Here is a 26,715-nt window from a genome sequence, read left to right as displayed (position 1 = left end):
CGTTGTACGGGGTAAATAAAAAGTCTTCTGTGTTCCAAAATAGTTCTTTATTGTATCAACACATTTTGATGCCATACCAGCGACTTTATCAAGGCTAATATTTGGTGCCAGTCCGGTGGCGAAACGCGTTGGCCAATAAAGAACCATTTTGTAAAACAAAAGGCTTCTTGTTTACCGCTGCAAAATCCATAAAATGTGATATCGTCCTCCTCTACTACTATGATAAATTCGGCACAATAAAGGCAAAACAGCCAAAACTGACTTCTATTTTTTTTTTCTCATGATGAATCTCCCTTGTTTGGTCTCCCTTCATCAACTCGACAGGGGAAATTTGGTATTACTTTCTCCCCATTCATATCATAGGTTGCGTGTGTAATGCAGGACAGGACAGGTCCGTCAGAGTGAGAGACGCTCTTTGTAAAGAGCTCTGTACTCTGGCCAAGAGATGAGGGTGTGGTAATGGCCCGGATTGGGGGGTGGTCCACTGCTTACCGCAACCAGACGACACAGACACCAGACGCAGGCAGATTTTGGTTGCAACAGGTCCGAGTTTATTGGCCGTCCTCCTGATGACCGTAACCATACACCGCAGATCCTTTACAGCTCTCCGTATTCAGGCCCGGGTACCTTCACCTTCCTTCAGTCGTAGTGACGTTCCTCGCGGATCTTTAGCTGGGGCTGCCCTAGGCCTATCTACTGCCAGCGCTTCACCAGTCCGAGGTCGTCGTCCAATCGGTACCCCCGGGCCTCGTCTGTCCTGCGGTTCTTTGTGTCAGGACCACCCCCCTGACTGTCTCTTCTTACCAGTCCCCTGGTCGAGCTCTCCACCGCTGTCAGTTCTCCGTACTGATTCTTCTCCTCCTGAGCTCCTCCCAGGACTAGCACCCTCTGGAACCCTCTCCTGTCCTATTTATCTCCCTCCTCGGGAAATCCCCTCCTGGGTTCCTGTCTCCCCGCCCCCATGACTAAGCGGCTTCTAAAGCCATAAGCTGCTGTCAAGTCCTGTACTCACGCTCCCCCCTGCCATCTTGTGGTCAAATCTAGGTACTCCACTCCTTTTCCATCTTCCCCAGCTGTTTCCCTTCTATTATTATAAACGTCCATCTACAGTGCACCCAGCATCCCTTCTTCCTACAGACAAGTCCGTCCGTCAGGTCACCTTCCCCACAAGGGTCCTGGACAGAGGAGATCACAACTATAATAACTCAGAATTCCCTAAAAATATATATGGAATTGAGAATTCTAACAGGGTTTTCTATAAGAGCACAGCCATGACTGCAGTGGTTAGATGCTTTCCATACGGCTGCATCTTGCCTCTTAGACTTAGCGGTCCTTTAAGTACTTCACGAGAGGCAGGACAGCTGTGGTTTACAAGCGCTGTTGTGCGACACACCCAGATCTGCATTCTTAATTATAGCTTCTTAAATCTTTTATGTGAAAACAAATCATTGATTTTTGGGAATGTCTGAATCACACTGCCGAGTTCATGAACTAAGGTGAAGCCTTTATATTAACCATGTGTGCCTCTAACTCGAGTTCTGTATTTTTAATTATGAATGTGTTTTTTAGCACAATTTGTATTTGTAAGGACTTGTGTAGTAATTCCACCCACAAGTGGAAATTCTGGATTGGGTGGGATAGCCTCAGTACAAATGGCCCCCAAAGTGTTATATTTGGAAGAACATTGCCAATTTTTCCTCCACCCTTGCTCTTATCTTGCCAGATAATCTTATCTTTTTTGACAAAGACAAATTGGTCTGTAGTACTTAGGGCCCCGTTACACATAGCGACTCACCAGCGATCCCGACAACGATATCACCTTGTCAGGATCGCTGGTGAGTCGCTATGTGATCGCTGGTGAGCTGTCAAACAGGCAGCTTCACCTTCACCAGCGATCAGGACCAGTGACACGCAGGTAACAAGCGACGCACGTCGCTTAGGTACCCGCAGTGCACCTTAGTTACCAGCGCGCTGATGCAGGGAGCTGGTAACCAAGGTACACATCGGGTTTCTACGGGGCACGCAGCACTTAAAACCCGATGTGTACCTTGGTTACCAGCTCCCTGCATCAGCGCGCTGGTAACTAAGGTACACTGCGGGTTTCTAGGCACAGCGCGGCCCCTTAGAAACCCGATGTGTACCTTAGTTTCCAGCTCCTGCTCGCTGGTCTCCTGCCTGTCACACGCAGCGATGCGTGCTGACCAGCGGGAGACCAGCGACCCAAAAATGTCCAGCCATTTCAACAGCGATCAGCGATACCCGGCAGGGGGGCCGGTCGCTGATAGCAGTCACACACGGCGAACTCGCTGGTGAGATCGATGTTGCGTCACAAAACTTGTGACTCAGCAGCGATCTCGCTAGCGAGATCGCTGTGTGTGACGGGGGCTTTAGGCTTCTCACCGCTAATAACTTCGTTAGTTTGTGTTTGGGTACATTCTCATGTGTCATGTTGATGCAGTTTTTAAAGCCGTACAGTGCAGGAGATCTGCTGAAATTACACTAAGGGCCCTGGCACACATAGCGACGCACCAGCGATCCCGACAACGATATGACCTTGTCAGGATCGCTGGTGTGTCGCTACATGATCGCTGGTGAGCTGTCAAACAGGCAGCTTCACCAGCGATCAGCACCAGCGACAGGAGGGTAACAAGCGATGCACGTCGCTTAGCTACCCACTGTGTACCTTAGTTACCAGCGCGCTGGTGCAGGGAGCTGGTAACCAAGGTACACATGGGGTTTCTAAGCGCTGCGCGCCGCTTAGAAACCCTCTATTTACCTTAGTTACCAGCTCCTGCTCGCTGATCGCTGGTCTCCCGCCTGTCATACGCAGCAATGTGTGCTGGCCAGCGGGAGACCAGCGATCAAAAAAATGTGCTGGCTATTCCAGGACGATCAGCGATAACCGGCAGGGGGGCCGGTCTCTGGTCAGTGTCACACACAGTGATCTCGCTGGTGAGATCGCTGTTGCGTCACAAAACTTGTGACTCAGCAGCGATCTCGCTAGCGAGATCGCTATGAGTGACGGGGGGCATAAGGCTCTTTACTTATCATATGACGCTCACACATAATATTGGTATCTCGTCTTGTTAAATCACAGGATTAAAAGTCAATGTAAACGTTACTAACAGTCCTTACACATGTATTTAACAGTCCTATGGCAGCCAGCCAGAGAATAACTAGATTGGCATAAAATTCTGTAAGAATCTCTTTACCTCCTCTATACCCCAGGTGCCTGTGTGACTGTTTTCTGGACTTTAGTTATAGCAAAGGTCTTTGATTATGGGGCAGTTCACGTTACATGCCCGAGTTTTATCTGATATTCGAGTCCCATGCAAGTCAATGAGTGCGTGAAAATCATCAGACTGCACTCGGATGACACAGTGGAGAATGACACCAATGATCCGACATTGATGGGATCGCTGGGACATCGTTAGGTGTTATGATTGAGTAACCGTAGGAGGCAAAAACAGAAATGCTAGCTAAGTCCTGAAAACTAGAGAAGTTGGCAACTATCAGATTGCAGACCCCTGAACCTATCAACACAACTAGCGGTAGCCGTGGGGGTTCCTACGTTGACCTAGACCCCTCGATCACAGCCGGAGAGATACATAGGCCTAAAGAAGGAAAGGGGAAATCTAACTGCCCCAGAGCGGACCCCAAAGCAAAAGGCAGCCCCCCACATATAATGACGGTGAAGCAAGATGAAAACACTTACACAGACAGAAAGACAGGCTGAGCAAAGACGGGGCCCAAAAACTACCTAGATAGGAAGGCTGCTGTCTGCAATCTGCCAAAACCCTATCAGAGACAAAAGCCAACAAGCTGATATAAAAATGGCCCTGAAGCAACTAAGCTTCAAAACTAAATCAGCACTCAGGTACTTTCAGAAGACAGAGCTCAAGGAACACTGCACACTCCAGCAGGGAGTGGCAGAATCCAAAAAGCAAGAAAAACAAAAACAAATCTTAGATGCAAAAAGGAAAAACAGAAAACTTAGCTTTAGGAGAGCAGGAATCAGACTGGTGACCCAGAATCCACAGAGAAATCACCCGCAGGGCAGAAAGGGCGTAGGCTGCCTTAAATCCAGTCAGTGACTCCACTCAGCCAATCGTCTTCATTAGTCCCAGGTGCCTGATAATCAGGCTCACTACCTTCCTTCACTAGAATAGGGAGTTCACCAGGCCTCAGTGACGGAGGGGAAAATGAACTCACAACAGTACCCCCCCCTTGAGGAGGGGTCACCGAACCCTCAACAACGCTACCAGGGCGATCAGGGTGAGCCCGATGAAAGGCACGCACCAATCTTTTGGCATGAATATCAGAGGCAGAGACCCAGGAATTATCCTCCTGACCATAACCCTTCCACTTAACCAAATACTGGAGTCTCCGTCTAGCCAGATGGGAATCCAGAATTTTCTCTACCTCATATTCCAAGTTACCTTCAACCAATACAGGGTCCGGAGGTGCCACCTCAGGCACAACTGGCTCAACAAACCTCTTCAACAAGGACTTATGGAACACATTATGGATCTTAAATGTGACAGGAAGAGCCAAACGAAAAGAGACCGGATTAATAATCTCCAAAATCTTGTAAGGTCCAATAAATCTAGGCTTAAACTTAGGAGAAGCCACCTTCATAGCAATATTTTTTGATGATAACCACACCATATCACCAATCTTAAACTGGGGACCAATGGTCCTATGTCGATTGGAAAACCGCTGGGCCTTTTCCTGGGAGAGAGATAACTTATCCACCACTTGGTCCCAGATCTGGTGCATTCTCTCCACCACAGTGTCAACACCTGGGCAGGCAGAAGGTTCCACCTGCCCTGAAGAAAATCGAGGGTGAAAACCAAAGTTACAAAAAAAAGGTGACATCAAAGTGGCAGAACTAGCTCTATTATTTAAAGCAAATTCGGCCAAGGGCAAAAATGAAACCCAATCATCCTGATCAGCGGAAATAAAACATCTCAAATACGACTCCAAGGTCTGGTTTGTTCTCTCTGTCTGCCCATTGGTCTGAGGGTGAAAAGCAGAGGAGAAGGACAACTGAATTCCCAACTTGGAACAGAACGTCCTCCAAAATTTAGACACAAATTGAACTCCTCTGTCAGATACAATGTTCTCAGGAATCCCGTGCAAGCGAACCACCTGTTGCAAAAACAGAGGCACCAACTCAGAGGAAGATGGCAACTTAGGGAGTGGTACAAGATGAACCATCTTAGAGAACCTATCACAAATCACCCAAATAACAGTCATTCTTTGAGAGACCGGCATATCAGAGATGAAATCCATTGAAATATGGGTCCATGGCCTCCTGGGGACCGGCAAAGGCATCAACAACCCACTAGAGCGAGAACAAGATTTAGACTGGGAGCAAGTCCCACAGGACTGCACAAAATTCCTGACATCATGAGACAAGGTGGGCCACCAAAAAGAGCGACTCACCAGATCTCTAGTACCAAAAATACCTGGATGACCAGCCAATGCAGAGCAATGAACTTCAGACATCACTCTCTTCTTCCACTGGTCAGGAACATACAACTTTCCACTGGGGCAACGCTCAGGTTTGTCCTCCTGGAACTCTTGCAGAGCAAGTCTCAAATCGGGCGAGATGGCAGAAAGAACTAGCCCTTCGCCTAAGATGGTGGCAGGCTTGGTCACCACAGGAGAATCAGCAAAGAAACTCCTAGAGAGGGCGTCTGCCTTGACATTCTTAGTTCCAGGAAGGAAAGAAACCACAAAATCAAAACGTGTAAAAAACAAGGCCCACCTAGCCTGTCTAGGGTTCAAGCGTTTAGCCGACTCTAGGTAAATCAAATTTTTGTGGTCAGTGAGGACCACAACTTGATGTTTGGCTCCCTCCAACCAATGTCTCCACTCCTCAAATGCCCACTTCATGGCCAACAGTTCCCGATTCCCCACATCATAGTTACGTTCAGATGAAGAGAACTTACGGGAAAAGAAAGCACAGGGATTCATTTTAGATGTTACCGGATCCTTTTGGGACAACACCGCTCCTGCACCAATCTCAAAGCATCCACCTCTACCTGGAACGGGAGTGAGACATCAGGTTGCCGCAGAACCGGGGCGGAGGTAAATCTACACTTCAGCTCCTGAAAGGAAGCAACCGCCTCCGGAGACCAATTCAACACATCCGCACCCTTCCTGGTCAGGTCAGTCAATGGTTTGGCAATACTAGAAAATTTTGCTATAAATTTCCGATAAAAATTAGCAAAACCCAAAAACTTCTGGAGGGCCTTCAAAGAAGTGGGCTGAACCCAATCATAAATGGCCTGTACCTTGGCCGGGTCCATTTCAATAGTAGACGGAGACAAAATAAATCCCAAAAAAGAAATTCTCTGTACTCCAAAAAGGCATTTTGATCCTTTGACATACAGAGAATTCTCTCTCAAGATCCGGAAAACAGTCCGAATATGTTCCACATGAGAATCCCAATCCTTGGAGAAGATCAAAATATCATCCAGATAGATAATCAAAAATTTATCGACAAAGTCTCGGAAAATATCGTTCATGAAGCACTGGAAGACAGAAGGGGCATTAGTGAGCCCAAAAGGCATCACCAGGTACTCAAAATGTCCCTCCGGAGTATTAAACGCCGTCTTCCATTCATCCCCCTGCTTAATGCGGATAAGATTATACGCCCCCCTGAGGTCAAGCTTGGTAAACCAGCAAACACCTCTGACTCTAGAGAATAGATCCGAAATCAGGGGTAACGGATACTGATATTTAATAGTAATTTTATTGAGGGCACGATAATCAATACAAGGCCTTAAAGAACCATCCTTCTTGGCCACAAAAAAAAAAACGGCACCTAAGGGTGAAGAGGATGGTCTAATATGACCCTTCTCCAACGCCTCCTTAATATAGGACCGCATAGCCTCGTGCTCGGGTACAGATAAATTGAAGAGCCGACCCTTAGGAAATTTACACCCCGGGTTTAGTTCAATTGCACAGTCATAACTCCTATGAGGAGGCAAGGACGCAGACTCATTCTCACTAAATACATCATAGTAGTCCGCCAAATAGTCAGGAACCTCATGCGACTGAGGAGAGGTGGAAAAAACCGGAGCCTCACTAAAGGTACACCGGCAACCCCAACTCACCACAGACACAGACTTCCAATCCAAAACTGGATTATGAATCTGCAACCAGGGAAACCCCAGAACAACGGCATCATGCAGACCATGCAACACCAAAAATCTGCAATTTTCTTGGTGGTCTGGGGCGACCCGCATGACCAACTGGGTCCAAAACTGAGGTTTATTTTTAGCCAGAGGGGTAGCATCAATCCCCCTCAAAGGGATAGGCGTCTGCAGAGGTGTCAACGGAAATCCACAACGTTTAGCAAAATCCAAGTCCATTAGGTTTAGCGCTGCTCCTGAATCCACAAAAGCCTTGGCGGAAAACGTGGACAGGGAACAGATCAGAGTAATCGCCAAAAGAAACTTAGGCTGAACCCCACCAACAGAAAACGTGTGTGCAAAGCGTTTCTCATGTTTAGGAAAAACAGAAATAACATGTAAGGCATCTCCACAGAAAAAACACAGCTTATTACGCCTTCTGAATTCCTGACGTTGCGCCTTAGACAAAACTCTATCACATTGCATAGGTTCAGACGTCTGTTCAACCGGTGGCAACACCTCTCGTGTAATCCTGCGTTCACGTAAACGCCGATCAACCTGAATGGCTAAAGACATAGAATCGTCCAGACCAGAGGGAACAGGAAATCCCACCATAGTATCTTTTACGGCTTCTGACAAACCCTTCCGAAAGAGAGCAGCCAAGGCACTATCATTCCAGGTAGTAAGGACCGCCCACTTTCGGAACTTTTGACAGTACAACTCTGCAGATTCTCGACCCTGGTTCAATGCTAACAGGGTCTTTTCAGCCTGATCAATAGCATTAGGTTCGTCGTACAGCAACCCCAAGGCTTGAAAAAATGCGTTCACATTAGTCAGAATAGGGTCATCTGGATTCAACGAAAACGCCCAATCCTGGGGATCGCCGCGCAGCAAAGAGATGACAATTTTAACCTGCTGCGCGGGGCTCCCTGACGAGTTAGGTTTCAAAGCAAAAAATAATTTACAATTATTTTTGAAACTCAAAAATTTAGATCGATCCCCAAAAAATACATCAGGTGTGGGGATCTTTGGTTCAACAGCATGTGAACGAGCAAGATAGGCGGAAATTCCTCGCACTTCAGCAGCGAGCTGCTCCACACGATCTCTACACTTGCTTTATCTCCATTGAGAGAAAAAAAAAATTCCCCCTACGGCCTCAGAGATATAGAGGAAAGAATATACACACACCTTTTTTTTTTTTTAAACACAATTCTTTCCTGCTATTAAGTACCCCAGGATCTGCGGTAGGGCGGGTGATTCTGTTATGATTGAGTAACCGTAGGAGGCAAAAACAGAAATGCTAGCTAAGTCCTGAAAACTAGAGAAGTTGGCAACTATCAGATTGCAGACCCCTGAACCTATCAACACAACTAGCAGTAGCCGTGGGGGGTTCCTACGATGACCTAGACCCCTCGATCACAGCCTGAGAGATACATAGGCCTAAAGAAGGAAAGGGGAAATCTAACTGCCCCAGAGCAGACCCCAAAGCAAAAGGCAGCCCCCCACATATAATGACGGTGAAGCAAGATGAAAACACTTACACAGACAGAAAGACAGGCTGAGCAAAGACGGGGCCCAAAAACTACCTAGATAGGAACGGATAGGAAGGCTGCTGTCTGCAATCTGCCAAAACCCTATCAGAGACAAAAGCCAACAAGCTGATATAAAAATGGCCCTGAAGCAACTAAGCTTCAAAACTAAATCAGCACTCAGGTACTTTCAGAAGACAGAGCTCAAGGAACACTGCACACTCCAGCAGGGAGTGGCAGAATCCAAAAAGCAAGAAAAACAAAAACAAATCTTAGATGCAAAAAGGAAAAACAGAAAACTTAGCTTTAGGAGAGCAGGAATCAGACTGGTGTCCCAGAGTCCACAGAGAAATCACCCGCAGGGCAGAAAGGGCGCAGGCTGCCTTAAATCCAGTCAGTGACTCCACTCAGCCAATCGTCTTCATTAGTCCCAGGTGCCTGATAATCAGGCTCACTACCTTCCTTCACTAGAATAGGGAGTTCACCAGGCCTCAGTGACGGAGGGGAAAATGAACTCACAACAGTTAGGCTGATCGCTGGTGAGCTGTCACATAGACAGCCCCTCCAGGAATCAGGACCGGTGAACACGCTGTTTTCCAAGGTAAACAGCGGGTATCCAGGAGTCGCGGCTCCGGGATAACCGATGTTTACATTAGAAACCAGCGTCGCTGATCGCTGGTCTCTCGCTGCCACACGCAGCGATCCGTGCTGGCCAGCGGGAGACCAGCGATCAAAAAATGGCCCAGGCCGATCGAGCACAATCAGCGATACCCGGCAGGGGGGCCGGTCGCTGATCCCCGTCACACACAGAGATTGCTGTGGCGTCGCAAAATCAGTGATCTCGCTAGTGAGTGTCACGCTCACAGTGACAGTAGTCAGGGACAGCGTGACTGCCAGGTGTCCAGCGATCCCTGTCCGGGACAGTGAGAGTTAAGTAGCTTATACTCACAGCGTGGCCGGGCAGGAGCGCTGCACTAGGTGACAGAAATCTTGCTCTAGGACCTGCTGGTGGGGAGGAGCGACGGAGAAGCACTGGATGCCCGCAGGACCTGTGTACCATGTGACCGCGCGTCAGCGGGGTGGGCGGAACTCACCAACAGACTGCAGCAGCGCTGGTCACAGTGTGGAGGACGGTACAGAGCTAGAAGTAATAGCCGTAGTCAGACGAGCCAGAAGTCATGCACGGGTCAGGCAGAGAAGTACAGGGGCAAATATCAGAGAAAGGTCAAACGTAGCAAATGGTCATACACTAGAAGGCGGCAGAGGTACCAGAGGGGCAACCAGAGGGAGGTCAAGACAAAGCCAGGGGGTCATACACAGGACGGGCATACAGGTACAGAATCAGAATCCAAGAGACGTTACCGTGGTCATACACCAGACAATCGTACAGGGACAGGCAAGAGGCACAAACGGAGCAGGGTCGGGAACACTCAAAGTAGGAGTATAAACGACAGGGGAGGGCACTCACCTGAAGCTATAAAAACCCTCCCCGGGCCCAAAGAGAGGCTCTCCCTATTAACCCCTACACCGCCTGCCCAGTATTCTGAATAAACCATGACAGTACCCCTCCTTCAACAGGGGGCCTCAGGACCCCCAGGTCTCTCTGGGTATCGAGCATGGTACGCTCTGACCAGGCGATCTGCGTGTACCAACCTGGCCGGTACCCATGACCGATCCTCCGGACCATACCCCTTCCAATGGACGAGATACTGCAGTGAAACGCGAACCCATCGAGACTGCACAATGTTTTGAACTTCAAATTCCATATGACCGTCCACCGATACCGGAGGCGGTAAAGGTGTGGGTTTCTCTACCACCGAGCCTACAGGATTGAGTAAGGACCTATGGAAAACATTATGCAATTTCAAAGATGATGGGAGGAGTAAGCGATAAGCCACCGGGTTAACCACTTCAGTTATCACATAGGGACCAATGAATTTGGGACCCAAACTTGGCGGAAGGCAGTTTTAAACTTATGTTTCGTGTCGAGAGCCATACCTTATCCCCACAATGTAGAGTCTGACCCGGGTCCCTCTTATTATCAGCAAAGTGTTTGTATTTTTCTTGTGCCTTGCCAATGTTTGCCTGAACCTTTGACCAAAGATCACTTATCCTGCCGACCCTGTCGTGCACTCATCACCATGTCCTCCGCCAGGCGAACCCTATCGGGTTCGTCGTAAATGCGGCCCAAGGCCTCAAAAAATGCATTCACAGTCATACGTTCTGGGGCAGTAGGTGCTAGAGAAAATGCCCAGGCTTGTGGGGCACCCCGTAGTAGGGAAATAACTACCCCCACCCTTTGAAATTCTCCCCCATAAGAACGGGGCCTCAGGGAAAAGAACAATTTACATCCCTCCCGAAAAGCCCTGAACTCCCTTTTGTCCCCAGAAAAGGAGTCGAGTAATTTAACCAGAGATTCTGGAGAAGTAAGGGACACGTCCCTGTTCTTGGGACCCATAGCCCCTTGTACAGTATTGACCAGCTGCTGCTGGGTGTGAGCCATAGAGCGTTGTTCCACATTTAATTTTTGGAACATTTGTGAGAGCTGCTTTACCTGCTCTGACAATGCCTGCATGGGGTCCATAATTACAGCGAAATCTCCCTCACTCACAACCTTTCGATCCAAGGGAGGGGGGGGAGTAAGAAGGGAAAAAAAAAAAAGAACGGTATGGTCGTACACTAGATGGCGGCAGAGGTACCAGAGGGGCAACCAGAGGGAGGTCAAGACAAAGCCAGGGGGTCATACACAGGACGGGCATACAGGTACAGAATCAGAATCCAAGAGACGTTACAGTGGTCAAACCAGAACATACACCAGACAATCGTACAGGGACAGGCAAGAGGCACAAACGGAGCAGGGTCGGGAACACTCAAACTAGGAGTATAAACGACAGGGGAGGGCACTCACCTGAAGCTATAAAAACCCTCCCCGGGCCCAAAGAGAAGCTCTCCCTATTAACCCCTACACCGCCTGCCCAGTATTCTGAATAAACCAAGACAGTGAGATCGCTGTGTGTGACGGGGCCTTAACTCTCACATCCGAGAGAATTGCATCACATTATGCTCACACTCTGATCAGAGTTTGATCAAAGTATCATTTGCATAATCAGCCTGATTCTCTCAGATGAGAGAATCTAAGGGCATCTGCACCTGCCCTTATCCTAGAGGTCAAACATCAGATCCATGGGACCCAATGGCCACTAATTAGACATTGCTGCTCTAATTAGTTAGGATCTCATGTCTTAGAATATTTTGATCTTATTTATTGGTGAAAGAAATACTTGAAACTATTGAAAAACATTTCTCCAGACAATGCTAAGATTAGTTTTTTCACTTTATAAGTAGCACTGAGATGATGATCACAGACCCTATTACCATTTCAGATGTAGCTTGTAGGAGTCCCGGGCAGAGAAGGAGACCTATTGAGAGTGTCAGCCATATGAGAAAGAAGAATCTAATAAGTAATTAGATTATTTATAAACTTATCAAACATAGTTATCTGTCTTGCCAAAATGCCCATGGGGTACTGAACTCTACACTTACCACAAATTACACAAGAGGAGCAGCGTTTTGAAGATCATCCAGTTATATAGACTCAAAGCAGACATTTGGGTTCTGCGCCAGCAAAATGACATTACTGATGGAATAACGTGTTTCCATCAATCATCCAATAACTTGTGCCAGGTAAGAAATCCTTGTCACTCTATGAACATCTAATCTGGAAAGCCAATAAATCTACAGGCATTTCTCCTTGCCCAATTGTTGTCCCTCTTTTTGCTCCGTTGCACTGACCTCTTGGTATACAATTACACAGTGGCCATTTGTATTTGGCTGAAAGAACCTGAGGATTTCCTTACAGTTGCCTCTCTCTCTCTCTGAAGACCCGATATGGAAAAGTGCTGCTATTCACAGCCTCCATTTATCTCAGATCAATCAATAAAAGCTGATGCATTTGAGATCACATAGCAAACATGAGGGACACGGGATACGAAGCCAACGAGATATTATGTTCACCAAGGTAGGCTGAAAAACACATGAAGGCTTCCATCTTTGACTTTTTTTAATACATTTCATTTGTATAGAGAACCATATGGAAACATTCTTAAAAAATATACATTTACTGTATATATATATATATATATACACACACACACACACACACACACACACACACACACACACACACACACACACACACACACACACAATTAGAGCATAGTGCCTTGGAAAAAATGCCAGGGACCCCCCAAAAAACACACTCAAGGTGCCTTCACAGTGTCTAAAAACATTTTTTTCATCTTGATGCTTTTGATAAATTTTTGTCCATATTAACCAATCGCAGTACAGCTTTAAAGGGAACCTGTGATATAAAAAAAACTTAATTTCGTTCCTCCAAAGGAGCTCTCAGTGCGGGCTCTGGGCAACTTCAGAATGCTATTACCCTGTCGACTAACCCCATTTTTGCACTTTTGTTTATTCTTTCTCTTTTTTCATAAGCCATAACCTTTTTTTTTTTTTTTTAATTTTCACTCTAGATAGTCATTTGAGGGCTTCTTTTTTTGCAGGACAAGTAATAGTTCTATATTGTGAGCCACATCGGGGACAGTGCCGATAAGGTCTGTAAAGTGCTGTGGAATTAATGGCGCTATATAAATGAGTAAAATAAATAAATAGTTGTGAATGCAGCGCTGGTCCTGGGTTCAAATCCCAACAAGGACAACATCTGCAAGGAGTTTGGATGTTCTCCCTGTGTTTGCGTGGGTTTCTTCTGGGTACTCTGGTTTCCCCACATTCCAAAGACATACTGATAGGGAATTTAGATTGTGAGCCCCATCGGGGAGAGTGATGATAATGTGTGCAAACTGTAAAGCGCTGCGGAATATGTTAGCGCTATATAAAAATAAAGATTATTATTATTATTATGGTGCAAAAAAACAAACAAACTGCAATTCCGCTTCCACAATTTGTGCTTACAAAGTCTTTTTTCAGCCAGATTCCACCACGGAAACCGCGTGAAAAAAACAATCAAAAAAGGTCCAAAAGAATGAAGATTGCTGTGCACATGTTTAGGCTTTTGTGTGACTTTTAACTACCATAGGTTTCTAAAAACGCCAATCGGTTAATAGAAGTGACCCAACCAGTCTTCAGGCATTTTTCAGATGCTCTGTACTTTACAATGTAAGTCAATGGGAAAGCTCAAAAGACGTCTTTTGGAGCATTTTGCCATCGTAAAAAAACGCTATCAGTTTCTCCATTATTCAATTAAGTTAAAAATAATACACAGCAAATTACAGTAAAAAAAGACTGCAAAAACTAACCAAAAAAAAACAACTACGGCCAAAACCGTTGGAAAAACGCTCAGGAAACGACTGAAAAAAAAAAAGTCACAAAAGACTATTCAGGAAAAAAAACCTTAGTTTGCTGAAGCATCTCCTTCGTCGTCGGGTTTGCCTGACTATAAAAGATATGGTGTGCACAAAGCATGTAACTGGTCTTAAATTTCCGTAATAGTAATGCAATAAATTATATGTACATGGGTTGGACAAAATAATGGAAACACCTAACGTTTTGGCATCATAATCTTCAAACATGTTATAAACATGCAAACCGTGACATATGGTAATGTTTTGTAGTTGATTATTTGTGTTATGTGATATGTGTATGTAAATTAACGGTTTGTTTTGCAGAATTGTAAGAACATTGATGAGATCCTGATACCAATGGCAGACCTCTCGGATTTTCAAAGATGCCAAATTGTTGGTGCTCGTATGGCAGGAGCTAGTGTGACAGAAAGTGCCCGAATGCTTGGCGTGTCAAGAGGTACTGTCTCCAAAGTAATGACTGCGTTTGGAAGAGAAGGAAAAACGTCTGCAGCAAAGCACAGGTCCGGCCAAAAGTCGAAGTTGACTGAGAGAGACCGTCGGACTCGAAAGCAAATTGTGAGAGAGGATCGCAAGACCACGGCTCCGAAAATCACTACTGAGCTCAATGAACACCTACAGAACCCAGTTTCCACGAAAACTGTTCATCGGGAGCTGCACAAATCTGGATTCCACAGAAGAGCTGCAATTCGAAAACCGCTGCTCTCAATGATAAATGTTTCCAAGCGTTTAGAGTGGTGTAGAAACCTCCAGAATAGGTCCCTCGAGCAGTGGAAACGTGATATTCTCAGATGAATCATCGTTTACCCTATTTCCGACCTCCGGTCGAGTGTACGTTTGGAGACAGCCGAAAGAAGCATTCCATCCAGACTGCCTTCTCCCAACTGTAAAACATGGCAGAGGTTCTGTGATGATCTGGGGAGCTATTTCGTGGAGATCCGCCGGGCCAATGATATCCCTTCATGGAAGAATTAACAGCCGCGATTATTTAGGCATTTTGGGCAACCAAGTGCATCTTATGGTTCAAGCACTGTTCCCGGAGGGGAACGCCATCTTTCAGGAAGATAATGCACCAATTCATACAGCTAGAATTGTTAAAGCACTTCTAATGAAGTTGAGCATCTCATCTGGCCCCCACAATCCCCAGACCTCAACATTATTGAGCATTTATGGTCGATTTTAGAGATTCAAGTTAGACGTCGATTTCCGCCGCCATCGTCGCTCAAGGAACTGAAGGGTGTTTTAACTGAAGAATGGGCTACAATTCCTTTGGAAACAATTCACACCTTGTATGAATCCATACCTCGGAGAATTGAGGCTGTAATCGCCGCAAAAGGTGGACCTACACCATATTAAACTAAGTTTTGTTGATGTTTCCAGGTGTTTCCATTATTTTGTCCAACCTCTGTATATTCCCTACAATTACACGTCATCAATTCACCCGCAAAATAAATTCTGTATAAGCTGTAGATTTAACAAAATCATTTTTAACTGAAAATTAATTTCTCATATTTTTGCGCCAGGGAAAACAAATTTTTCTGGAAATTCAAAATGAATACTTGAAAAAAAAAGTTATGGCTTTAGCGGCAGACTTTCTGAATACCATAATAGTCCATCCACCAAGGGGACCATTTACTCCTTATGTGCTTCCTAAACACGTTATCCAGTTACGAGGATCAGGAAAGTGCTGCAATTGGTCGGGTTCCAGTTTCATTACGCGTCGGAGTTATTTTACCGTGCGTTGCACTACCTATTTAGAACAGTAAGGCACATGTATGCTTTGTATGACATCATTTGGCCCTGATTACAGAGCTAAGCGCAGGACGCCAGCGGCATAGTAAACATATGGTATTATAAAGTCTCTGAACTTTGCCAAGTTGCAACATTTACAAACTAAATCTTCTTATTGTCCCAGCCAAGTGTCTGACTGTGTGAGATTAATTCTCAATAGTAAACTTTAAACTCCCAAGGGCTCATTTTGTAAAAGTGTTAGCACAAAATACATGTTCAGCATACCAAGCTGTTCATTAGCATAAAAGGGTAAAGAAAAAAAAAAATCTGCTTTGAATTTCAGCTCAAAATCTGCATCAAATGCATTACAAAAATCTGCATATTTAAGACGGGGTTCACACTAGGCCTCATTTAAATGTCTGTGTTCTCTTTTTGCAAATGATAAAAAACTGACCATTTTCCATCATCCAATTTTCATCCATTTTTGCTCCGTGTGTCCATTTTTACTTTCAGTGTGATATCCGTTTTTCTTGTATGCAAAATAAATAAATTTCCAAATTTCTCCTACCAAGATAGCACTGGCAAGACACAAAGATGGCCCCTCGTGAGTGGTCAGACTTTTTTTTTTATGCATCCATTGATTTGAATAGGTGAGTTTGCTGCGTCACTCGAATCAAAAGTGGATGCCAATGTCTCCATTCTTTGTCAGGCACTAAGTCCTCAGAAAACATGGATATGTGATCAGCCCCTTATATTATAATGGATGTGGATGTTCTATCCTTGAAAAACAGAATGTGTAAGTGAAAAATGGACGTCTGATTTAGACCATATGTAAAGACCCTGTACTACGAACTCTGTCGGGGTTTCCGTCTTTACACACGAAAGCAACATTCAGATGAGCCCCGTTGGCGTATCCAGTTACTTTAAGAAAGTAAAGAGAGTCCAAAAGATGAAATCTTGGACCTCCTTTCTGGTGGTGATTGCCTTTATTGTTGGACACAAAAGCGTAGTCTTCATCTAACTCGCGTTTGTGTCTCACAAAAAGAAACATTCACCATTGGAAAAGTTTTATCAAGTTCAACAGTTTAATCTTTAGGATTCTGTTTGGCTCATTAAAGTGAATGGAGGGGCACGTCTGAATACTGGTTTCCTGGTATAAAGATGTAAACCTCCAAACAAATTGATCACCAGAGATCATTTACATAAAGTGAACCAAGCCTTATGGGTTGGGTTGACAACATTTTTTTTTTTTATTTTGCAAAGACCCTAGCCAACAAACTTTATTGAAGATAACTTACCTGACCACCTTTGGGTCCTTTCTTTCCAGCTGGCCCTGGCAAACCCTAAGAGGAATAATAAAAATTGCACTTAGGTTTTTATATTTTTTTCACTGGTTTTGCAATAAACTGAAAATTCAAAAACTGCAAACCGAGCACCTGTTTAGCGCTCATATATTTCATTACACTTTAGATAAGAATAGAACAAACGTACTCGTTCGCCTTCAGGTCCGGGAGGTCCTGGCACCCCAGGTATTCCAATAAAGCCCTAAAATAAATACAGAATTTCTTTTTATATTACAAGCTTAAATCTACAAATATTATACAGTCTACTATCATGGAGCCACTAAAACAACTCCACATCTTTGAGGGTTGACAACCTGGAGTATGTCAAAACTCTACTGGAAAATACAGAATGGAATACACAAGTCATGCATGAAAATATCCTGGAGGTATAGAAAGAAACATCTGCTGGGTGAGTGGACTTGTTAAATGTGTATCACTCATATGGGAGATATGTCACAAAAAGAATTATTTCACCCGGTAATGTCTGCTGTGGGTTTTTGAAGCTGCCAAGCTCGGGGCAGACATGAAATGTTAATCGTCACTTGTAGACAACTCCCCCCCCATACAAATATGTTACTAAGCCTCTCACTGGAGAATAATCCTTCTCCATCCACAGTGTGATTGTTGTGTTTGTACATGCAGAATCCAGGGCTGCCATAACTTGCTCAGGTTTCCGTTCTTCGTGTAGTGTTAACTAATCCGGTGATTGACAACTCACTTGTGTCGTAAGGGTAGCAAAGTGCGATGTGTAACCGTGGTTAATTTGTTGGACTGGAGATTAGTCAGCAAGGTTGAGGTTCTTTATGTGTTCCCGTCTGTGTCTGCTCAGTGACTTGCTCCCTTCTAACTTACAAAATGACTAACAGTTGGTATTTATGATATAAGAACAAATGTATATTAAAGTACACCTGTCACTTATACTTATTTTATAGTGACGGGAATGATTCACCAAGATCCAGTGACATCTCCCAGGGTCCATGTTCCTCTGGCGTATTGTTAGATCATATAAAAACCGGTACATGGGCTAAGAGGTAATGGTGGGCATATAAAGTGTACCCAGTAGGTAAGGGGTGCCCACGGAGACCTTAAAAGCAGATAGCACTTTCCTGGATTACACCTAAGGGCCCCGTTACACGCAACAATATTGTGAACGATATCGTTGCAACGTCACCAGTTTGGTGACGTTGCAGCTGACATCGTTGCGTGTGACACGTAGCAATGATCAACGATCAGTTGGCTGATCGTTAAACGTTGCCTAATGGTCTGGGCCATAAATCTATCGTTGGTCTCCCGCTGGGCAGCACACATCGCTGCGTGTGACAGCGAGAGACCAATGATCAGCGAGCTCCCAGCGACATACAGCAGACGCTGGGAGCTGGTATCCAGGGTAAACAGCGGGTAACTAAGCGCCGCGCGGCACTTATTTACCCGCTATTTACCATGGATGCCAGCGTGCTCACTGGTCCTGATCGGGTATTCAGGGTAAACAGCGGGTAACTAAGCGCCGTGCAGCGCTTAGTTACCCGCTATTTACCATGGATGCCAGCGTGCTCACTGGTCCTGATCGGGTATTCAGGGTAAACAGCGAGTAACTAAGCGCCGCACGGCGCTTAGTTACCTGCTATATACCATGGATACCAGCGTGCTTGCTGGTCCTGATCGCTGGTGAGTCTGCCTATGTGACAGCTCACCAACGATCAGCTATGTCCCAGCGATCCCATCCACATCGGATCGTTGGTGGGATCGCTGGAACATTGAAGCATGTAACGGAGCCTTAAGAGACTGAACTAATTAATTTCTTAGCTCACTAATTGCTGGTAGGTTTTTAGAGAGATAAAAGGGGTTGTTAATGGGAATACAATGGCTCATATACCGGTCAAGGGCTCTCTACTTTCTGCATCTGCCCCTGTTAAGTTCATTTGAGTCCTGGTTGGGCAATACAGAGGTGAATATATAGAGTTTGGCTCCACCCAATGAGGTCCCCTTGCCATACGTGGCAATAGCTATAGAAGTACTCTCCTTGTCCTATGTTATCTACATTGCTCTTGATAAATGGTACACCAATGTGCAAAGGTTTCATAGGGTGCATTGTATTACCAAGAAGAGGCCTTGAGGACTACCGTAAATATCACCAGATCTGAACTGAAATGGGTCAAAGCAGAAAAGTGGAAGAAAATATTTCATAAATCCATCTCCTTCTTCATCTGCAATGTCCTTTTCTCCAACACACTTACGCCCTATAACTGGTGTAGCTACATCGATACAGAACCCTCAACCCATACCTTCTCTTCATAATAATAATAATAATAATAATAATAATAATAAATTTTATTTCTATAGTGCCGACATATTCCGCAGCACTTTACATTTCGGAGGGGACTTGTGCAGACAATAGACATTACAGCATAACAATAATCACATAGATAATAACAGATACCAAGAGGAATGAGGACCCTGCTTGCAAGCTTACAATCTATGAGGAAAAAAGGGGAGACACGAAAGGTGGGTGGTAACGGTTGCCCTGATTGTATGGACTAGCCATAATGTTAAGTGTGTAACAGTACAAACACAGAGGGCTAATGGATGCATAAAGCATGTGGGAACATGATGCGGGAACCTGGTTATGGTAAAACTTTTGGCTGTGCCACACAGGGATAGATTAGGTTAATGTGTTGAGGCGATAGGCCAGTCTGAATAAATGAGTTTTAAGGGCACGCTTAAAATTGTGGGGATTGGGGACTAATCGTATTGACCTGGGAAGTGCATTCCAAAGAATTGGCGCGGCACGTGTAAAGCCTTGGAGACGGGAGTGGGAGGTTCTGATTATTGAGGATGCTAACATCAGGTCATCATCAGAACGGAGGGCGCGGGTAGGGTGGTATACTGAAACAAGGGAGGAGATGTAGAGTGGTGCTGAGCCATGGAGGGCTTTGTGGGTGAGGGTAATAAGTTTATACTGAATTCTGGAGTGGATGGGTAGCCAGTGTAATGACTGGCACAAGGTAGAGGCATCGGTGTAACGATTGGTGAGGAATATGATCCTGGCTGCAGCATTCAAGACAGATTGGAGAGGGGAGAGTTTGGTAAGAGGGAGACCGATTAGAAGAGAGTTACAATAGTCGAGACGAGAATGAATAAGAATAAGAGAAACAGTAAGAGTTAGAGTTGAGCGAAACGGGTCGAAAAAATTCAAAAGTCGCCGACTTTTGGCAAAGTCGGGTTTCATGAAACGAAACCCGACCCCAGGATGAGGTCGGCCACGAGGTCGGCGACTTACGCGCCAAAGTCGCGTTTCAAAAGTTTGCTTTGCGCTCTTTTTCAGCCAATCAGGATCCACGGACACTGTGGGCAACGTGATGACATAGGCACGGGTCACCACCATCTTTCAGAAGGGCATGCAAGTGATTGGCTTGCTTTGGTGGGCGTCACAGGGGGTATAAAAGGGCGTGCACGCCGACCGCCATCTTACTTCTGCCGATCTTAGTATAGGGAGAGGTTGCTGCTGATTCTGTAGGGAGAGCGTTAGGCAGGGAAGAAGACAAAAAAACTGCTTCTGCTGCTAGCGATTTGGCCTGCACAACACACAAGTCACTGTGTGTGCAGTGCAAGGGGAGGCTATATTGTGGTGTATCAGTGGTGTTGGTTGTTGGGCTGCCTTCTAAGGCTTCCTGACACGCTGGCATTGCTGTTTACCCACTGCTCCGCAAACTGCTTTTTTAAAAGCAATCCAATCTCCCTTATCCTCTCGTCACTTTGGTCACAGGCAGCTGTGCCATCGAGCGTGTCACATAGCGCTCAGATATCAGTGGGCCGCACACAATCCACAATTGTCCACTGTCCACAAGTGTACGCAGAGATTCAAAATCTCCATTATCCTCTCGTCACTTTGGTCACAGGCAGCTGTGCCATCGAGCGTGTCACATAGCGCTCAGATATCAGTGGGCCGCACACAATCCACAAGTGTCCAGTGTCCACAAGTGTACGCAGAGATTCAAAATCTCCATTATCCTCTCGTCACTTTGGTCACAGGCAGCTGTGCCATCGAGCGTGTCACATAGCGCTCAGATATCAGTGGGCCGCACACAATCCACAAGTGTCCACTGTCCACAAGTGTACGCAGAGATTCAAAATCTCCATTATCCTCTCGTCACTTTGGTCACAGGCAGCTGTGCCATCGAGCGTGTCACATAGCGCTCAGATATCAGTGGGCCGCACACAATCCACAAGTGTCCAGTGTCCAAAAGTGTACGCAGAGATTCAAAATCTCCATTATCCTCTCGTCACTTTGGTCACAGGCAGCTGTGCCATCGAGCGTGTCACATAGCGCTCAGATATCAGTGGGCCGCACACAATCCACAAGTGTCCACTGTCCAAAAGTGTACGCAGAGATTCAAAATCTCCATTATCCTCTCGTCACTTTGGTCACAGGCAGCTGTGCCATCGAGCGTGTCACATAGCGCTCAGATATCAGTGGGCCGCACACAATCCACAAGTGTCCAGTGTCCAAAAGTGTACGCAGAGATTCAAAATCTCCATTATCCTCTCGTCACTTTGGTCACAGTCAGCTGTGCCATCGAGCGTGTCACATAGCGCTCAGATATCAGTGGGCCGCACACAATCCACAAGTGTCCAGTGTCCAAAAGTGTACGCAGAGATTCAAAATCTCCATTATCCTCTCGTCACTTTGGTCACAGGCAGCTGTGCCATCGAGCGTGTCACATAGCGCTCAGATATCAGTGGGCCGCACACAATCCACAAGTGTCCACTGTCCACAAGTGTACGCAGAGATTCAAAATCTCCATTATCCTCTCGTCACTTTGGTCACAGGCAGCTGTGCCATCGAGCGTGTCACATAGCGCTCAGATATCAGTGGGCCGCACACAATCCACAAGTGTCCACTGTCCACAAGTGTACGCAGAAATTCAAAATCTCCATTATCCTCTCGTCACTTTGGTCACAGGCAGCTGTGCCATCGAGCGTGTCACATAGCGCTCAGATATCAGTGGGCCGCACACAATCCACAAGTGTCCACTGTCCACAAGTGTACGCAGAGATTCAAAATCTCCATTATCCTCTCGTCACTTTGGTCACAGGCAGCTGTGCCATCGAGCGTGTCACATAGCGCTCAGATATCAGTGGGCCGCACACAATCCACAAGTGTCCAGTGTCCAAAAGTGTACGCAGAGATTCAAAATCTCCATTATCCTCTCGTCACTTTGGTCACAGGCAGCTGTGCCATCGAGCGTGTCACATAGCGCTCAGATATCAGTGGGCCGCACACAATCCACAAGTGTCCAGTGTCCAAAAGTGTACGCAGAGATTCAAAATCTCCATTATCCTCTCGTCACTTTGGTCACAGTCAGCTGTGCCATCGAGCGTGTCACATAGCGCTCAGATATCAGTGGGCCGCACACAATCCACAAGTGTCCACTGTCCACAAGTGTACGCAGAGATTCAAAATCTCCATTATCCTCTCGTCACTTTGGTCACAGGCAGCTGTGCCATCGAGCGTGTCACATAGCGCTCAGATATCAGTGGGCCGCACACAATCCACAAGTGTCCACTGTCCACAAGTGTACGCAGAGATTCAAAATCTCCATTATCCTCTCGTCACTTTGGTCACAGGCAGCTGTGCCATCGAGCGTGTCACATAGCGCTCAGATATCAGTGGGCCGCACACAATCCACAAGTGTCCAGTGTCCAAAAGTGTACGCAGAGATTCAAAATCTCCATTATCCTCTCGTCACTTTGGTCACAGGCAGCTGTGCCATCGAGCGTGTCACATAGCGCTCAGATATCAGTGGGCCGCACACAATCCACAAGTGTCCACTGTCCACAAGTGTACGCAGAGATTCAAAATCTCCATTATCCTCTCGTCACTTTGGTCACAGGCAGCTGTGCCATCGAGCATGTCACATAGCGCTCAGATATCAGTGGGCCGCACACAATCCACAAGTGTCCACTGTCCACAAGTGTACGCAGAGATTCAAAATCTCCATTATCCTCTCGTCACTTTGGTCACAGGCAGCTGTGCCATCGAGCGTGTCACATAGCGCTCAGATATCAGTGGGCCGCACACAATCCACAAGTGTCCACTGTCCACAAGTGTACGCAGAGATTCAAAATCTCCATTATCCTCTCGTCACTTTGGTCACAGGCAGCTGTGCCATCGAGCGTGTCACATAGCGCTCAGATATCAGTGGGCCGCACACAATCCACAAGTGTCCACTGTCCACAAGTGTACGCAGAGATTCAAAATCTCCATTATCCTCTCGTCACTTTGGTCACAGTCAGCTGTGCCATCGAGCGTGTCACATAGCGCTCAGATATCAGTGGGCCGCACACAATCCACAAGTGTCCAGTGTCCAAAAGTGTACGCAGAGATTCAAAATCTCCATTATCCTCTCGTCACTTTGGTCACAGGCAGCTGTGCCATCGAGCGTGTCACATAGCGCTCAGATATCAGTGGGCCGCACACAATCCACAAGTGTCCACTGTCCACAAGTGTACACAGAGATTCAAAATCTCCATTATCCTCTCGTCACTTTGGTCACAGGCAGCTGTACCATCGAGCGTGTCACATAGCGCTCAGATATCAGTGGGCCGCACACAATCCACAAGTGTCCACTGTCCACAAGTGTACGCAGAGATTCAAAATCTCCATTATCCTCTCGTCACTTTGGTCACAGGCAGCTGTGCCATCGAGCGTGTCACATAGCGCTCAGATATCAGTGAGCCGCACACAATCCACAAGTGTCCACTGTCCACAAGTGTACGCAGAGATTCAAAATCTCCATTATCCTCTCGTCACTTTGGTCACAGGCAGCTGTGCCATCGAGCGTGTCACATAGCGCTCAGATATCAGTGGGCCGCACACAATCCACAAGTGTCCACTGTCCACAAGTGTACGCAGAGATTCAAAATCTCCATTATCCTCTCGTCACTTTGGTCACAGGCAGCTGTGCCATCGAGCGTGTCACATAGCGCTCAGATATCAGTGGGCCGCACACAATCCACAAGTGTCCACTGTCCACAAGTGTGTGCAGAAATTCTAAAACTCCCCTGTCCTATAGACACCTTGTACCTTGTTTTACATTACTATATAGTTTGTTGGATTTTGTCTACATTTCTACCAAAAATGAGGAAGGCTGGTGGAAGAGGCCGTGGAATTGGGCGGGGGTTGGCAGCTGGTAATGATGGTGTTGGTGGTGGATCTGATGGTAGTGGCAAGAGCAAAATAGGACCGAATGCAGGAGGTGCTGACCCTGCGTCATCGTCTGGCTACATAAGGCCTCGAACGCTTAGTTTTCTAGGAGTTGGCAAACCGCTTTTAAAGGCAGAGCATCAGGAAAAAGTTTTGTCTTACATTGCTGACTCAGCCTCCAGCTCTATCGCCTCCTCTTCTTCAGTTGTAAAAAGTAAAAGCACTGAGTCGTCATTGGAGGCTCATGTTCATGAACCACACCTTTCCTTGTGTCCTTCACCCCAACCAAGATTGAAGGATGACGCAGGCCATACTACTGATTACTCCATGGAGCTGTTTTCACATACCATGCCTGGATTATCAAGTCAAATGGTGAATTACCCAGGCCAAGATGAATCTGACATGGAGTGCACTGATGCACAGCCGCTGATGGATGATTCTGCTGGTACATTCACTCAGAGCACTACATTGTCCTCGCAGTGTACAGAGCCAGATTTTGACCCTGATGAGACTCAGGTGCCCCTTCCCGCACACTATACCACCATACACGGTGACACAGAGAAAGGTGCACATGACATAGAAGAGGAGGTGATGGATGACCCAGTTGTTGACCCAGATTGGCATCCATTGGGGGAAGAGGGTGCTGCTTCCAATAGCTCAGATGAGGAGCATCCACAGCAGACATCGACATCGCAACAGCTGTTATCTGGCAGGCCCGGAGCACTCCAAAGACAGGTTCCAAACATCAAAAGAGTTGCTGGACAGCTTGTCCAGAGGGTCAAAAGATTACAGCGTGCTAGGCCGCAAAATGTCTGCCAAAGTAGGAAGAGTGCAGTGTGGCACTTTTTTGAACAAAATCCTCATGATCAGGCCAAGGTTATCTGTAAGAAGTGCGCAAAGACCTTTAGCCGAGGGAAAAATCTGAAAAATTTGAATACCAGTTGCATGCTTAGACATTTAACCAGCATGCACTTGCAAGCGTGGACACAACACCAAACCTCAAGTGCCACATGTGCAACTGATCACAACGAAGGTAGTCAGCAACGCTACATTGTTTCCCCCACTGTAAGCCCACCGGTTAGCACAGCAGCAAATGTTGAGGTGTCGTTGCAAGGCCACAGCAGTCAGGGAATCCCACTGTTATATCAACGAAAGACTGATTCTAGGCCATCAGAAAGAACACCAACTCCATCACCATCATCAACCCTCTCTCAGTCCGCCCTGTCCACCGCTACTTCCACCATATGCAGCTCTCAAGTCCAGCTCACCCTCCCAGACACTATGAGTAGGTCAAGAAAGTACTCAGTCTCTCATCCGCGTACACTGGGTTTGAACGCCCACATTGCCAAACTAATCTCGTTTGAGATGATGCCCTTTCGGTTGGTGTAAAGCACAGCTTTCCGCGAACTCATGGCCTATGCAGTACCACGCTATGACCTACCCAGTCGCCACTTCTTCTCTCGCAAAGCCATCCCAGCCCTCCACCATCATGTGAAAGACCGCATTGTCCATGCACTCAAGCAGTCAGTGAGCGGAAAGGTGCACCTCACAACTGATGCATGGTCCAGTCGGCATGGCCAGGGCCGTTACGTGTCCATCACTGCGCACTGGGTTAATGTGGTGGATGCAGGGTCCACAGGGGACAGCGGTGGTGGGACAGTGCTGCCTAGCCCACGGTATAGGAAACAGTTGGCTGTAGGCGTTCGACCCTCCTCCTCCTCCTCCAGAAGCGACAGCTCGTCCACAGAGCGCAGTCGTACGAGCACTCCATCTGCAGCTGCCACTGTTGCACACGATGTGTCCCCCTATCGAGCAGCTAGTGGAAAGCGTCAGCAGGCTGTGTTGCAGATGATGTGTTTGGGCGACAGACACACCGCCGAGGTGCTGGCCGAGTATTTGAAGCGACAAACTGAGTCATGGCTGGGCAGTGTACATCTTGAGGCAGGCAAGGTAGTTAGTGATAACGGCCGTAATTTTGTGGCAGCCATAGCCCTTTCAAAACTCAGCCACATACCTTGCTTGGCTCACACCTTGAACCTGGTGGTGCAGTGCTTCCTCAAAAATTATCCGGAGTTAACAGCCCTGCTCCAGAAGGTGCGAAGACTGTGCGCGCACATCCGCCGGTCGCCTGTACACTCCGTTCGTATGCAGAAGCTGCAGCGATTGCTCCACCTTCCCAACCACCGCCTCATTATCGACATTGCAACAAGGTGGAACTCCACCCTGCACATGGTGGAGCGGCTGTGCGAGCAGAGGCAGGCCATAATGCATTTGTGGGAGGATACACGGCCAGGCACTTTGAGAGCAGACATGGAGTTGACAGGCGTGCAGTGGTCGAAGCTGAAAGACCTTTGTAAAGTCCTTCAGTGTTTTGAGGAATGC

The 26,715-nt window shown here is 46.7% G+C and overlaps 1 protein-coding gene across 2 annotated transcripts in view; it reads right to left on the bottom strand.

Annotated features, from left to right (window-relative positions):
• The window catches only part of COL24A1 (collagen type XXIV alpha 1 chain), a 310,883-nt gene that overhangs the window by 158,131 nt on the left and 126,037 nt on the right, over positions 1-26,715 (bottom strand). For both annotated transcript variants that reach the window (XR_012220101.1, XM_073544400.1), the window contains exons 11-12: positions 17,278-17,331; positions 17,085-17,129 (exon numbers count right to left, since the gene is read on the bottom strand). Coding sequence is in view for 1 of the 2 variants with exons in the window: in XM_073544400.1 (XP_073400501.1) it covers positions 17,085-17,129; positions 17,278-17,331 (99 nt within the window). In the remaining variant the exon portion in view is untranslated. The remainder of the gene's footprint in view (positions 1-17,084; positions 17,130-17,277; positions 17,332-26,715) is intronic.

The sequence above is a fragment of the Dendrobates tinctorius genome, unplaced genomic scaffold, assembly GCF_039654945.1.
Source record: "Dendrobates tinctorius isolate UK_male_01 unplaced genomic scaffold, ASM3965494v1 ptg000138l, whole genome shotgun sequence".
Lineage (NCBI taxonomy): Eukaryota > Metazoa > Chordata > Amphibia > Anura > Dendrobatidae > Dendrobates > Dendrobates tinctorius.
Note: the sequence above shows the minus strand (reverse complement) of the source record. Positions and strands in the feature narration are given on the sequence as shown.